Source organism: Garra rufa, chromosome 9 (genome assembly GCF_049309525.1).
Source record: "Garra rufa chromosome 9, GarRuf1.0, whole genome shotgun sequence".
Taxonomy (NCBI): domain Eukaryota; kingdom Metazoa; phylum Chordata; class Actinopteri; order Cypriniformes; family Cyprinidae; genus Garra; species Garra rufa.
In genome coordinates this window covers 36460059-36474839 of record NC_133369.1, presented here as the reverse complement: position 1 = coordinate 36474839, position 14781 = coordinate 36460059, and the positions used below count along the sequence as shown (strand labels likewise).

General features: G+C 36.3%; 1 protein-coding gene across 1 annotated transcript in view; it reads left to right on the top strand.

Annotated features, from left to right (window-relative positions):
• The window catches only part of LOC141342699 (syndecan-2-A-like), a 47770-nt gene extending 34254 nt beyond the window's left edge, over positions 1-13516 (top strand). Inside the window, exons 2-5 of the mRNA XM_073847204.1 lie at positions 3979-4090; positions 9100-9281; positions 9601-9733; positions 11719-13516. Of these exons, the coding sequence (XP_073703305.1) occupies positions 3979-4090; positions 9100-9281; positions 9601-9733; positions 11719-11882 (591 nt within the window). The 3' untranslated portion in view covers positions 11883-13516. The remainder of the gene's footprint in view (positions 1-3978; positions 4091-9099; positions 9282-9600; positions 9734-11718) is intronic.
• The last annotated feature ends 1265 nt before the right edge of the window (positions 13517-14781 follow it).

Here is a 14781-nt window from a genome sequence, read left to right as displayed (position 1 = left end):
TTCAAAGGGCTCTACACGATCCCAGCCAAGGAATAAGGGTCTTATCTAGTGAAACAATTGGTAATTTTCTTGACAAATTTATACACTTTTTTAATTTTTTTTTTTTGTTTAGAAAATGACCAATCGTTTCACTAGATAAGACCCTTATTTCTCAGCAGAGATCGTGTACAGCCCTTTGAAGCTGCATTGAAACTGCAATTTGGACCTTCAACCTGATGATCCCCACTGACGTCGATAATATGGAGAAAAATCCTGGAATGTTTTCCTTTAAAACCTTAAATGTATTTTCAACTGTAGAAAGGAAGATACAAACATCTTGGATGACATGGGGGTAAGTAAATGATCAGGGAATTTTTATTCTGGAAATGAACTAATCCTTTGATGTGGAAACACTTGAATGATCTGGAGTATGATTCATATCATTTATTCAACTGACAACATTAAGGTGCATTAACAGAAGTAGTTTTCAAAGGTCTTTTTAGGTAAAAATAGCTCAGAAAGGCTATATTCAGTCATTTTTTACTTAACCTCATATCGTTTCAAACCTGACTTTCTTTTCTCTGTGGAACATAAAAGATATTTTGAGAACTATCTCAGCATTTTTCTTGTAAATGGAGTCCAGTGTTGCTTGGTTCTTGGCGTTATTTAAAATGCTTCTTTTGTGTTCCAAGTCATGTTTGGAACAACATGAGGGTGAGTGAGTAATAAATCAGTTTTATTTTGAGTGAACTATCTGGATCAGATAGAAATAGCTCCCTATGGCCTATCCTAAACTTTTTACTGAGTAGGTTTTTCATATTTTGTTTTATTTTTGTTTTTCATTTTTAGTTTTGACGTCCCTTTCCTGGACATAAATGTCTAGGGATCACATGAATTTGTTCTAGATCATTTGAGATGAAATTACGTTGCTTTTGAAGTCTGTCTGAAAGCAATTTGCTTAGGAACCTTCATACAAAAACACTGGCTGTTTAGTCACTGACTGTCTGGACAGCTGCCTTAGGTTTCATACACAGCCCTTATGTCACTCAAGTTCAGTTATTGTAAGCTGTCGAGGTTAAACAGGGTTTTTGTATCCCGTCTTCCTGTGTGTTCTCTGTCACGATGAGCAATGACGCCTAATGAAAGCCTTCGCTTTGTGAGGAGACCGTGAAAAATGCGAAAAGGTCAAACAGAGGCTGATGTATGTTTGAGATGTCCAGAACGGCACCCACGGCTGATCACAGGCTGATCACAGGCTCTGGCTCTTCTATGGCTTTATTTAGTCTTCCATTGGCTTTCAAGTCCCGTTTAATCTCCCCCTCAGTGCCTCTGAAAACAGCACTCGCTCCAGCCTCCTGTTATTGTACAGGCTTTGAATTCAACCCCTTCGTTCTTTCTGGGTTTTTATCCCGCATGAGTGACCGCTATAAAATTGAACCTTATCACCTGAGTGCCATTATTTATCATCCGGGTGAATAGGAGGATTCAGATTACACACAAAGGTGCTCGAAGTATTATCCAATCTCATTGTCGGATCCATTGACGCTCTTGTAGACTTTAATCAAATACACACACATTTACAGACAATATCACAGCTTCATTTCATTGTTTGCCCTCCACAAAATAAGAAATACAATCACACATAGGTGCACAAAGCGTGGCTCACTCTTATTGTGACGGTTGGTCCTGGTGGCGCATTGTGATTTGCCAAGGGGTTAATATGGATGGAAAAGATCAGAGACGGCTGAGCCCGAGCGAGCATGAATGGGAGATGGCAAGGTCACTGAAGGATGTGATACCAACACGTAGGGCTGGGCGATTAATCGAAAAATAATCGAAATCGACATTCAGAACCTATAATCGATCAAATGTTTCCAGGTCGATTATTTCGATTACTTTCCCTTTAAAAACAGTACCGTGTGTGGAGTCACGTGACCCCGCTCCGTTACATTACGTTATTCCGCCGACATGTCCATGGAGAGCTTAAAAAATTTACAGGATATACAAGAGTAATTTTGTTTAGAAGACAGTGCTTATTTTCTACTTTGAAAGTGCATTTTCGGTTTTCGGCCGAAAGACTTTTATCACCGAAACAACACGGCCGAAACAGTATGTTGACACAAACAGAAACCGCAGCCTGCACGTGCTTGTCTGAAGCAACACGTCTGCGGTGTGGACGTATGGAAAGACCCACGGATAGCGATTTGCAAAACTAGTTTTGCCGAAATTTCCAGAGGGGTTGTGTCTGCAGTCGTGTGTGCAGTGATAAGAGCAGAGATCGAGACAGATGTAGCTTTCAGTGAGTGAAAAACATTAACTTTACGTTGGTGTTACGTCACAATATTTTAAAGATATGTCTTTTCATACTGTATTTTTATTAATATTTATGTTTTAAACCATGGAGGTGAGCCAATGGATATCACACAAGCAACGTGAAAACTGCGCAATGTTAAAATGAAAGTGAAAACTGATTTTCAGCATCTGACGTGCATTCTCTCAGAGACAATGAGAGACGATTATACTTCATATGCTGATATTAATTTAGTCCCCTAATATTTTCCTTGTGCCCTGAATATGGTGGGAAACGTATAAAAAGAAACGTATATTGTGCAAGGTTTGTTTCAGAAAATCGGTTCTTGAAATAAAGCTCTTAATTTTAATTGAAAACTGCAGTGTTATTAGGGGTTAAGAAAGTATTAATTATGATTTCAGGTGTTAAATGTGGGGACTGAAAGACAAGAAATGATGAAACTTCAAAAGGCTATCCATTGAATAAATCTGAGCGCTGCACGTTTCAAAGTCATTTGTTGCGCTGCTTTGTATACCAGTCTGACAGCGCCTCCTGCTGGAAGAGAAACGCGTAGAGTTGTAAATGTGAATTTTTTTACAGTCTATGATGTGATGGATCCAGAAGATAATGTTATACAAATTTAAACAATTTAAACAAAGGCAGTAAAATATATGTATATGTCAAGTAATAAAATACTTGATTGATAATAATTGTTTAAATTAATATAATTGATTTATTCTTTGAAACTTTAATGTTAATGTATGCAATTGCAATGCCTTGATTCTAGTAAGATTAGTACACAGTCATAGCCATAAATGGAATGGTACTAATAATTGGCATAATTCTTTCGGTGTTTCGGTTTTCGGCCTTGGTTTCCTCTTTTTCGGTTTTCGGTTTCGGCCAAGAATTTTAATTTCGGTGCATCCCTACTTGTCAGTGAACTATGAGGGCAAAAAAATAAATATTATATAAATATAATTAAATATAATTTTATTAATAAATAAAATAATCGTTCATTAATCGTAATCGAGTTAAAATGTTCAATTAATCGAGATTTTGATTTTAGGCCAAATCGCCCAGCCCTACCAACACGGCAAAAAAGAAAGGGTCATAGGTTTTGGAAATACACATTGGTCCATCTGCCCCTCTCTCAACAACAATGATAGCCTCTTGCATTTGTTTGCTAGACCGTGTCTGTCCGTTTGCGCCCCCCTCAACCTTGAAGTATTACTTCAGAGCGATAAACCTTTTGTTACCTCCACAATGTGTGGAGAAATGACAGATGCTGACTTTAAGATTGGTTTTAGCGCCGTTTTAGTGGGTCAGAGAGCTTTCAGAGAGTTTTCTCCTGAGGAGCGGAATCAAACATTACTTTCCTTTGAGGTAGTTTCCAGGGAAACAGAAGTGGGACGAACCTTGGGCAGGCGTTTTTGTTGTTTATGTCTTCGGCATAAAACACAATCAGCCAAGATTTCTTCTGTGTTGTTTAGAAATGGAAAAAAAGGTTTTGTTTGATATGTTAATGATACTTAAGTGGTGTACATTTCACTTTTTTTCTGTAACTGTGAAGATTTCTTTGAGATCATTTGGTATGTATGAGATTGACTAAACATTTTTTCTTTGAAGAAAATTGACTAGAATTTCAAATAGTTTTCTGATGAAATTGGATGTTTTGGCTCTAAACGTTCTGCTTGTGTTTACCTGTGCAGGTACTGGTGTCTGGTCAGTCCCCTGCCTCAACTGATGACATCTATTTGGATGACCAGCAGTCTGGTGACTACCCTTTAGATGATGATGACTTCACTTCTGGTTCAGGATCTGGTAAGGATTGTGTAACTCCCACTGATTCTAAAATAGCCTATCTCTATTCTATTCCTTTATTCTCAAGAGACTTTAGCCACTTTTCCACTGAAATTACCAGGAACAATTTGTCCTAGGAACTTTTTTTTCCCAGGAACATTTTTTCCCCTAGACCTGTTGCTGTCTGCTTTTCCATCACGGTCTAAAGTACAATGAAGATTAGACAAATAGTCTGGTGACATAGGACTGTGCGCGGCACAGAAAGTCTGCAAGTCCAGTAATTCTGCAAACTGAACAGCATACTTGATAATGTCAGTCACTACGCCTTAGCTACTGCAATTTTCCTCACTGTATTTACATTAAGACGAAATATGATATCAAACACCACTGCCTCTTTTTGTTTTCATTTAAACATATCAATAGCTGCAGAAATGTAGTTGAGGGAACATACATACATTACAATGAAACAAAATATTATATCAAACAGCATTGCCTCTTTTCTGTTTAATTTAAACATATTAATAGCCACAAAAATGTGGTTCATGCAACACGTACACACATTACAATAAAACAAAAATATGTGACCCTGGACCACAAAACCAGTCTTAAGTCGCTGGGGTATATTTGTAGCAATAGCCAAAAATACATTGCATGGGTCAAAATTTTTGATTTTTCTTTTATGCCAAAAATCATTAAGAAATTAAGTAAAGTTCATGTTCCATGAAGATTTTTTGTAAAATTCCTACTGTAAACATATCAAAATGTAATTTTTGATTTGTAATATGCATTGTTAAGAACCTAATTTGGACAACTTTAAAGGTGATTTTCTCAGTCTTTTTTATTTTTTTGCATCCTCAGATTTCTGATTTCAAATAGATGTATCTCAGTCAAATATTGTCCTATCCTAATAAACCATGCATCAATAGAAAGCTTATTTATTGAGCTTTCATATGATGTATAAATCTCAGTTTTGTCAAATTTAACCTTATGACTGGTTTTGTGGTCCAGGGTCACATATATCAAACACCACCACCATTTAAACATATTTACATTTACATTTAGACATTTAGCAGACACCACCATTTAAACATATTTACATTTACATTTAGACATTTAGCAGACACTTTTATCCAAAGTCACTTACAAAGAGGCATCCGATGACTCCTCACGTTGTGTCAATCACATTTACACACTGCCTCCAAAACTTTCTGATCAGTCGTAGCAAGCATTTTGAGAGGTGTTTTGACAATTTTGAGCCACTACGACATTCTGTGCATCACGAATTTTGATGAATACAAAAAAACGCCTGCAGAAATTTCATACTCAGTGTGCAAGTACCTTTAGTCTCAAAATGACTGGTTGGCCTAAGGCCTTGTGTTCCTTCTCAAAGTCCACATTTTGGTGACATAATGGCACTAATGTTGGGTAGTAGTCCGCTTTAGACCCTTCTGAAACCTAAAATGACAAATAAAACTGACAACACAAATCCACAAGTGCAAACTAAATGTGCCATTTGTAACAGGGCCATAGAAACCCATGGAACGGCTGTTTTGACTTGGTCCAGGAAGTAGCCATCTGTAGGCAATCCACTGAAAACCACTCAGCAGCCACATATAAATGCCCTGGCAACCACCCAGAACACCCTTGCACTGTGCCAGCGAATAACACTTGGAAAAGTCTAGTCTGGTTAGAGTAGTAATGTTTATTCTATAATTATTAAAGACAAATGATGCTATTAAAGCGTTTTAAAAGCTGCATATTTTAGTTATTATACTAGTGTGGCATTGAAAAAAATAATCATTTAATTAAGTATTTATAATTAACCTACAGAGTAGGTTGTTGTGTCTAAAGGTTGTTTAATGTGTTGTTAATAGAAGGGTTGCTAGGTGGTTGCTAGACAATGCTGCCCACCTTGTGAGCAGACAGATGTTTCACCTGCAGTCAAACGCGGTCAGCCAAGACCACCATGGTCACTCAGCAGATGTCTGCTCCATACAGAAACTCTGCATTATTAATAAGTCATTTCTCTACCTCTTACTGCTGTACCACAGTGCCTTGTACCTGGCACAATTACAGTGCAAAATGGAGAGAACGGTTAAAATATTTATACATTTTATATATTTCATCTGTCTCTCTTGGAAACACATTAAGCACAATAGCGCTGATCTTGCATTCCCATTCTCTAAGGTTATATTTAAACAGAACTGAAAGTCCAAGAAAGAGGGAAGCATGGAACATGTTAACTAAAGCTCAGGCCAATGGGATGTCGTAGACGTGCAACACCTGGTATTTTCAAAATTGACTTACAAATGACTTTAATGTATAATCATCTTGAGAGAACCCTGTATGATCCGGCTGGTTTCAGGTTTACCAGACATGCTGCTTAGGGGCAATTCCAACAGAATGCATTTTTGCATTTAAGAAAGTGAGATGCAGGGTAGTGGAGTGAAAAGAACACAAGGTCTAGAGATGCCTTTTTAAATGTTGAACTGTAAAACTGTGTTTTTCGAACGTGCAAAATGCTGCAAAATATGCAAAGTGTGTCCACAGCGGTCAAACATGTCCATCTGGCACATGTAAAATCAGCACAGAGGAACACAAAAACACATTCTGTGTGAATAGATATTAGCATAAAACTTCCAGAGGAAGATGAAGATACCACAAAACATAGGCCTATAAGTATTTTAAAGAGAGAGTTAACCTAAAAATTGAAAATTCTCTCAATATTTACTCACCCTGATGTCGTTCCAAAACAGTAAGACCTTCGTTCATCTTCAGAACACAAATTAAGATATTTGATGAAATCCGAGAGCTTTCTGACCCTGTATAGACAGCAACAACCACATTCAAGGCCCAGAAAGGTAGTAAAGACATTGTTAAAATAGTCCATGTGTCATCAGTGGTTCAACTGTAATTTTATGAAGCTGGGAGAATACTTTTCGAGATTACTTTTTAATTGCTGTGCCAGATTGATTACTGTTGTGCATCCCTGAGCAATAGACAAAAGTTTCATTTCAGAATGAAATGGTTGAGTAAATTATTCAGTGACTCTCTCATGAAGACAGTCACTTAGTTTGATCATTAATGAGTCAATGTTTTTGAACTAGGCTGTTTTCCACTTCACTGTTAGACACACACTTACAAACTTCCCTAAGCACTTCCCCTTGAGGAAATCCATGCTGCCATTTTGAAGTGCGTTTCACGTCATGAAGTCAACGAGGGAAATTTATATCGTCAGTCCCTCGACCCCTCGATTTTAACAGAGGGAGAAAATCTACTTCATATATACTGTACAGTGGTGTGCTCAAGCTTTTTTTTAAAAAAATCAAATGTAACTTCATGTCCCAGTGACATTTTCTTAGTTTAAATAAGCTTACACTATCAGATACTTATACTATCAGAAAAAAAGAAGAAAAAAAAATGTACTCACCTTTGTCATCCATGGTGTTCAAGTCTTTCTTTCTTCAGTCGTAAAGAAATTATGTTTTTTAAAGAAAACATTTTAGGATTTCTCTCCATATAGTAGACTTCTATGGTGCTCCGAGTCTGAACTTTCAAAATGCAGTTTAAATGCAGCTTCAAAGGGCTCTAAATGATCCCAGGCCAGGAAGAAAGGTCTTTTCTAGCAAAACGATTAGTTATTTTCTAAAAAATTGACCATTTCTGTACTTCTTAACCTCAAATGCTCGTATTGTCTAGCTCTCTTTGTACTCTTTGAGGTGTGTATTCCGGTTCATGACAGTTAAGGTCAAAAAACACCCATCTCATTTACTCTTCCAACTTCAAAATCATCCTACGTCGCTGCAGAAGTACCGACCCAGTGTTTAAAAAGTGAACATGCAAAGACGGTCAAACCCCCTTTACAAAAAAAAAGGTAAAACAGCAATGTAGGACTATTTTCAAATTGGAGGAGAAAATAAGATGGGAGTTTTTTGACATAACCTAACTGTCTTGAATCAAAATACACAGTTCACATAAAGCTAGACAACACAAACGTTTGAGGTTAAAAAGTATATAAATTGTATTTTTTTTTTAGAAAATAACTGATCGTTTTGTTAGATAAGACACTTCTTTCTCGACTGGGATTATTTAGAGCCCTTTGAAACTGCAATTAAACCACATTTTGGAAGTTCAAACCCGCGGGGCACCATAGAAGTCCATTATATGGAGATAAATCCTGAAATGTTTTTCTCTAGTTTCCCCTAGTAGTAAATAATTCCAATGACTTAAAGGATAACTGTTGCCAAAAGGCAACCTGGGCTGTTTTTTTACTGTAAACGAGACAAACTTATATCTAAAAGCATAGTTACGACAAACGAGCCGTTTTTGAGATTGACCATGATTTAGTTTTGTGGTCAGTGGCCGGTGAATGGGAGTACTAGGGGCATACATTTGAGCGCATCAAAATCGATATTTTTACAACACTAAGAAGGCACGACACACCATGACACTTTGCTCGAAGTATTGCCTGGGTCTCTACACATGAACTCGAGCATTGAGAACATTGTTTGTGTACACGGAGTTGTGTACACCTCTTGACTGGCAAGACGGCCGCGAGCGGAAACTCAAACAGTGAAAGTGAGTTGTTCAAAACCTTTCTTTTTAGTAAACTGTGTGTACACGAACAATGTTCTCAATGCTCGAGTTCATGTGTAGAGACCCAGGCGATACTTCGAGCAAAGTGTCATGGTGTGTCGAGCCTTCTTAGTGTTGTAAAAATATCGATTTTGATGCGCTCAAATGTATGCCCCTAGTACTCCCATTCACCGGCCACTGACCACAAAACTAAATCATGGTCAATCTCAAAAACGGCTCGTTTGTCGTAATTATGCTTTTAGATATAAGTTTGTCTCATTTACAGTAAAAAAAAAACAGCCCAGGTTGCATTTTGGCAACAGTTATCCTTTAAGTGTAGCCTGCAGAATAAATTAGAGATAGGATTTGGCCAATCAAATGTATGAAATTTAAGAATATCTCTTTTATTGTATTCTCATCTGATTTTTTTTTTTATTTCTCACACGTCTCTTTAGGTTCCAGTGAAACAGATGATGATGAAGACACTTCCACGGTAATTGTGCGGTACCCAGAATTGAACGCAGGTTCGACTCAGGAGCCTGTCTACAGCAGCAGCCCCAGCTTGGATTCCTCCATTTCCAAAGAGCAGGACAAAATCAGCATAGACACATTCATCGACTCAGACATGGGACCAGAGGTGCGATTGCTCGCCCATTTCAGTCATACTGATTCTGACACTATCAAAGCTTTTGCTGACTCCCACTGCTCCGTAAACCTGCACAGGCTGCAAAACTGTGACAACTTGTGATACTTTTGATATTGCCCCTTTTTGACGCTTACACTGACCTGCTGTCTCTCACAGTTTTACTGAACATCACTGTTATGTTTTATCCTTCAATCTTGTTATTGAATCTCTTCACTTTTTCTGACACTATCTACAAGCTGAACTGTTTTTTGTGTCAGCAATTTCAATGTTAAGGTGTCTTTCTCTTTCTGCCTCTCTCTCTGTTTTTTAGATCTCTGACTATCAGACAGAAAAGCCTCAGGTCACTGTTGAAGCCACCAGCTCACCGAGCGTTGTACAAGATGCTGACCCGCTTCATGAGGTTCGCACAGAAAATCTCTTCCAAAGGACAGAAGTGCTGGCAGGTATGTTCAAAACGAACAACACGCAGAAGAGTGATTCTTCAATTAGGGGAACCTTTTAGTCCCCTATTAAGGTTTTGAAGAAGGAAATGCATTAGAAATGCAATTTTCATCAATTATTATAGTTTTAATTTGTATCTTTAATCACTTTTTTCATTTTGTAGAGTATTTAAATGTTAATTTGCTATAATGCCTCTATTTTGGGCTTGTCCTCGGTCTAGACCTTTCAAATGATCTTAAAATAAAAATGTATTTATCTAAAAATCTAAAAAACAATTATCTAAAAATCATAAAAATCAATTCCACTTTGCACATTTGCCTTAGAAATTAAAACAATTAAGTTTTAGTTTTAAGTTTTTTGTTTGTTTGTTTGTTTTTAGTATTTATGTGTACAATTAAAAAAAAATGTAAATGTTAATTTGCTATAATGCCTCTATTTTGGGCTTGTCTTTGGTCTAGACTCTAGACCTTTCAAATGATCTTAAAATAAAACAAATCTAAAAAAAATCAATTCTCTTAAAAAAACACAATTTTACTTTGCACATTTGCCTTAGAACTTAATACAATTAAGTTTTGGTTTTAAGTTTATTTATTCATTTATTTATGATTTATTTGTTCAGTTGTACCATTTTTAAATGTCAATGTGCTATAATGTCTCTATTTTAGGCTTGTCCTCGGTCCAGAGCTTTCAGATTATCTTAAAAAAACAAAATTTTACTTTTCACATTTGCCTTAAAATTTAATACCATTAAGTTTTTTTTTGTTTGTTTATTTATGAATTTATTAATTTATTTACGATTTATCTGTACAGTTTTACCATAAATTAAATTTAAATGGTAATGTGCTATAATGCCTCTATTTTGGGCTTGTCCTCGGTCCAGACCTTTCAGATTATCTTAAAATAAAAAAAGTTTTAAAAATTTAAATGTCACAAAAAAAACATTTAGATTAAACAAAAATGAATTATTTATCTTTTTATTTTGTATTTTGTATTTGTACAATTTCACCATTTTTAAATATTAATTTGCTATAATGCCTCAGTCCAGACGTTTTAAATGATCTTAAAATCAAAAAAGGTCTAAAAATTAATTATCTAAAAATCAATTATCTAAAAATCTAAATTCTACTTTGTACATTTGCCTTAGAACTTAAAACAATTATGTTTTTTTAGTACTCAATATTTAAAATTTTACCATTTTAGCAATGATGCCTAAGCACAGATTGTTCATCAGGTTAGTTTCAGTTTAGTGAATGTACGCGTCGCATTACATCTCACATCCGAATGTCACATGTCTTTATGGGTAGTGTGTAAAGCACACACAGATTCTGGAAAACAACTGAATGAACCAAATTAAACAAATCCGGAACAAATCATGGGACATATTATCCGTGTATTTTCCGGAATGGCTGTGTGAAAGAGGCTGAAGTTGACGTGCCACTGGTCTCCAAATATTAACGTTGTATGGAAGCCTGTGCAATGATGTAGTTTCGACATCTATCACTGAACAGGGTTTTCTCGACTTGTTTCCGTGTTGTTGCTTAGCAGTGGAATGGACGTGATGTTTTTGGGGTTTGACAAAAGGAGGGTGGGACTCGGGGCGGTGACTGAGTAGATCGGACGTCACATTTTTACGGAAGTCACAGCGGCTCGTGAAAAGGAACAGCTACTTTAAGCAGGCTGTCTGCATTTTACTGTGGATTGATTGTTTTGAAACTCATATGGTAGTTACATAGCCCCTAGACCTCAATTATCATGAAAAAAACAAAACAGGAAATTTCGATTTTGACAATATGGGACCTTTAAATGTGTTAAGATTAAACATTTGTAACAAGATTTGTCATCGTTTTTCCTTTTGAATTTGAAAAAAAGTACAATTTTCCATAAAGTCTGTACTCAGACAAACCATTGTTGTCTCTTTTTTAGTGTTAGATATTATTTTCATAAACAATATTATTTTTTTGACATGTTGACATTTTTCTCGATGCAGCGGTTATAGCTGGCGGAGTGATCGGCTTCCTGTTTGCCATCTTCCTCATCCTCCTGCTGGTGTACCGTATGAGAAAGAAGGACGAGGGGAGCTATGACCTTGGAGAGCGCAAGCCCCCCAGCTCGGCCTATCAGAAGGCTCCGAGTAAAGAGTTCTACGCCTGAACGACCAATCATTGCCAACAGTAACATCGTTATGACAACCAACTCCTCTCCAAGAGTTTAACGGCGGATCGGTAGCACATCGAGGGGATTTTTTTTACGGGGAACCTTTACTTATTTAAAAATGTAACAAAAATGTAATTTTGCTTCACAAAGCCAACCGTGGCTTGTATTTTCTTTTTTGGGATCAAAAACATCAAAGATTGTTTGGTTTTTGAAAACAATTGTTGTCAGTGTATGAAGGTAAATCATTGCTCACAGGTTTTAGTCATTGACTACTTTGTAACAGTAGAGGTACGTTTTAATTAAAGAACAAGACAATTCCAGGGAGTAAATCCTGGGTTATATCTGATACCTTTAATTTTCCACTGATTACATTGGAGTAACTTATCTCAGTGTGGACTTTATTAGTAACATCATTTTCATCTCGTCATTTTTGTAAAGGGTTTTTCTCACTGGGCTTGTGCCATTCTGTTCTTCGGTCAAAATGAATGTTTGTGTTGCCGTCTGTCCGACATCAAATCATACAAAGATAACACAAATTTTCAGAATGTTTAAATGTATTTTGTTATATTTCATGTTTCTAATGTAGCTGGTACAGTGTTAAGTCCCTGAAAGTTCAAATTCTAGTTTGCCTGAAGCCAAGAACACATCGATCTATACGTGTACTCCTTTATTCTCTCTCTTTTCATGTCAAACACATGCAGGTTAAGTCTCTCAGAAAAATCCGACTGGACTTGACTAAAAGTCTGCGAGATCACTATTCATAGCACTGCAGTAATTTACTTAAATTACTTTAACCATTATAAAAGTTTGCTTTGCACAAAAGCTTATCAAGGTCAAGAACATTTAGTTTTTCCACAAAGCTATTTGATACCCTCTTACTCAGCGCTTGGAAGAAAAAAAATTTGAATAAGATATGGATTTTTTTCACATGAATTCAGTCTTCATTATGAACAAGTGTAAGAGACCAAGAATGAATCTTCCATGACAGGTTAACATCATTTACCCAGTATAAGTCGTCAGTATTACTGATTTTTACGCCCACGCTGTTCTCAATCAACAGATTTTCAGCATTCACTGTTGACTGGAACCCTAATGAAGGCCATTTTTCTTGATTTGATAATATTATTCCTCATGCGGAAGCAGCTTTGCAAAGATTTCTGACTCGAGCATATTCTGCTGAATGTCTCTGACCTTCCAAAGACTCAAACAGTGTTGTTAACAGTGACGGTGATTAATAACGTGAATCACATCTGCTCATTTTTCCTCTTCTTTTCATGTGCATTTCCATTGTTTCTTTTCAAGACCTGACCATTTAGAGTCGACGACGTCTCTGTATATGTTAATATACAATAATTTATAGAATATAATTATTTATATACTACATATTATATGTAATATGTTAGTTCAAAAATCTATGAAAATGTATATTCACAAATGTTTTAGAAGCCCTTGAAGTGCCTACTGTTCTGAAACAGTTCTACAGGGATTTGAGGACATTTGTGCATCGGGATGATGTTAAAAGCTGGAACTGGAGAAATGTGATGAGTGGTAATGTCACAGATACAGAAACAGTATTGTATTTCATAAAAAAAACACTACTGAATAAACATTTTCTCATGGTATTTTAATAACGTTTCTTGTGCATCAACTTGAATCTATATGCACCTCTCTTTGGAGATTACTCTCAACTGTTCACTCACTGTGTGTGTGTGTGTGTGTGTATGAATATGTACATGAGGAATCAAAATGCATGCCAAGTGGCTATCAACTCTCTCTTTGGACCATCAAACACAAGCTGTGGTGGAAATGTAACACTTCGCTCTGGGATTTGTCCCTAGATGTTGAAGCTTTGACAGGAAAACGTATTAAACGCACAAGCAGCAACAGAGGCTGTTTCAGAAAGAATCTCACAACACCTGGCCACAAACTCTTCTAGAAAATATATTCATAAACATGCAGTTTAGTTGTATTTGTACAAGACTCCACCCTTCTAAATGAGCATTTTTATTCATTAATGTGTTGCCCAGTCATGACATCAAATTTGTAAGCCCAGAACAGAAATTTGCCAAAAGTTTAAAAGCTGTAACGTCAAACCAAACCATTTGGGATTCATTTATTGTAAAGTAATAAATTTAAAGTATCTACAAAAAGTATATAAGCACACATTTACTCTGAATCTTATATGTTGAAAAGGCGTAAGTCACATCATATTCAATATAAGGTTTGCACTTATGTCAGGATTTGGTCAAATAACAGCGTGGATTGCACGGTTAATGTACTACTAAATACATTGTTCTGCTAATTTATGCTGTCTAAACCATGGAAAAAACATGTGGAAGCTGCTGAATCATATGGAGAAGGACTTAGTAGACAGAAATGAGCAGAATATTTTGACAAACTAAAGTTAATAAAGATACGTATGAGCAGTAATAATATTAGATAGCCTAGTATTTCACCTACCTGACTGGAAATTATAAGAACAAATGCAAATGTTGTTACGATTCTTGCCCTGGAAATACTGGTTCAGTTTGGTCAACCACAACAATGCTCAACGCTTTTTGTTCCTCAGACAGTTTTTTGCACTCTTCTCCTTGATTTATTGTAACTTTTGGCAGCCTGTAGGGTAGACTAAGTACATTTGAGACATGTGAAGAGTTGAAACACCTTAAATAACCTGCATACACAGGAACCCCGAGCCATGATTTTTGCTTCACACATGTGTATTAGTGTTCTCTTTAATTGTGGGTAATGTGAAATGTGTGCGTCTTTCCACTCCGAAGAATATAGAGGCAAAAGTTATTATTTCCAAGGTGAGATTTTCATTACACCATGACCCTTTCACAATGAATAGCTTATTATTTTTTTATGACTGTTAAACTTAACATATATCATTGCT